General features: G+C 53.8%; 1 protein-coding gene across 1 annotated transcript in view; it reads left to right on the top strand.

The window, feature by feature from the left end:
• EIF4G3 (eukaryotic translation initiation factor 4 gamma 3) overlaps positions 1-1,575 on the top strand; it is a 30,486-nt gene that overhangs the window by 17,291 nt on the left and 11,620 nt on the right. Inside the window, exon 8 of the mRNA XM_018574725.1 lies at positions 1,185-1,331. Coding sequence (XP_018430227.1) covers positions 1,185-1,331 — 147 coding nt within the window. The remainder of the gene's footprint in view (positions 1-1,184; positions 1,332-1,575) is intronic.

Genomic DNA, 1,575 nt, shown 5'->3' with positions numbered 1-1,575 from the left:
CTTCATAGTGGTCCCCAGCGGTCAGAGAGCCCATCACATCTACATAGTGATCCCCGGCCGTCAGAGAGCCCATCACATCTCTACATAGTGATCCCCAGCGGTCAGAGAGCCCATCACATCTCTTCATAGTGATCCCCAGCGGTCAGAGAACCCATCACATCTCTTCATAGTGGTCACCAGCGGTCAGAGAGCCCATCACATCTACATAGTGATCCCCGGCCGTCAGAGAGCCCATCACATCTCTACATAGTGATCCCCAGCGGTCAGAGAGCCCATCACATCTCTTCATAGTGATCCCCAGCGGTCAGAGAACCCATCACATCTCTTCATAGTGGTCACCAGCGGTCAGAGAGCCCATCACATCTCTACATAGTGATCCCCAGCGGTCAGAGAACCCATCACATCTCTACATAGTGATCCCCAGCGGTCAGAGAGCCCATCACATCTCTTCATAGTGATCCCCAGCGGTCAGAGAACCCATCACATCTCTTCATAGTGATCCCCAGCGGTCAGAGAGCCCATCACATCTCTACATAGTGATCCCCAGCGGTCAGAGAGCCCATCACATCTCTTCATAGTGATCCCCAGCGGTCAGAGAGCCCATCACATCTCTTCATAGTGATCCCCAGCGGTCAGAGAGCCCATCACATCTCTTCATAGTGATCCCCAGCGGTCAGAGAGCCCATCACATCTCTTCATAGTGATCCCCAGCGGTCAGAGAGCCCATCACATCTCTTCATAGTGATCCCCAGCGGTCAGAGAGCCCATCACATCTCTTCATAGTGATCCCCAGCGGTCAGAGAGCCCATCACATCTCTTCATAGTGATCCCCAGCGGTCAGAGAGCCCATCACATCTCTTCATAGTGATCCCCAGCGGTCAGAGAGCCCATCACATCTCTTCATAGTGATCCCCAGCGGTCAGAGAGCCCATCACATCTCTTCATAGTGATCCCCAGCGGTCAGAGAGCCCATCACATCTCTTCATAGTGATCCCCAGCGGTCAGAGAGCCCATCACATCTCTTCATAGTGATCCCCAGCGGTCAGAGAGCCCATCACATCTCTTCATAGTGATCCCCGGCGGTCAGAGAGCCCATCACATCTCTTCATAGTGGTCCCCGGGAGTTGGTGACGAGGTTTGTCCTTGACTCTGTATTATAGACTCTTCCTCTTCTTCTTTTCTAGTTAAAGGTGCCGATGACCGATAAGCCGGGGAGCACGGTGAATTTCCGCAAACTGCTGCTAAATCGCTGCCAGAAGGAGTTTGAGAAGGACAAGGCGGACGACGACGTGTTTGAGAAGAAGCAGAAAGATTTGGAGTTGTCGAAAACGGTAATCCAGATCCCGCCGCGTGCCGGGGTGACGTCACTCGTTCCCTATGGCTCAGTCCCAGCTACCGGGGCGCCGGGGATCAGATACTTGCAGCGTCACCTTGCTCTATTCCTCGCAGTCCGGTGCTGGTCGGGTCACATGTCAGTAGATAGGTGCTGGTCGGGTCACGTGTCAGTAGATAGGTGCTGGTCGGGTCACGTGTCAGTAGATGGGTGCTGGTCGGGTCACATGTCAGTAGATAGGT

This window comes from Nanorana parkeri, unplaced genomic scaffold (genome assembly GCF_000935625.1).
Source record: "Nanorana parkeri isolate BGI_ZX_2015 unplaced genomic scaffold, ASM93562v1 scaffold3190, whole genome shotgun sequence".
In the NCBI taxonomy this organism is placed as follows: domain Eukaryota; kingdom Metazoa; phylum Chordata; class Amphibia; order Anura; family Dicroglossidae; genus Nanorana; species Nanorana parkeri.
The sequence above is the reverse complement of the archived record's forward strand: the minus strand, read 5'-3'. Positions and strand labels throughout refer to the sequence as shown.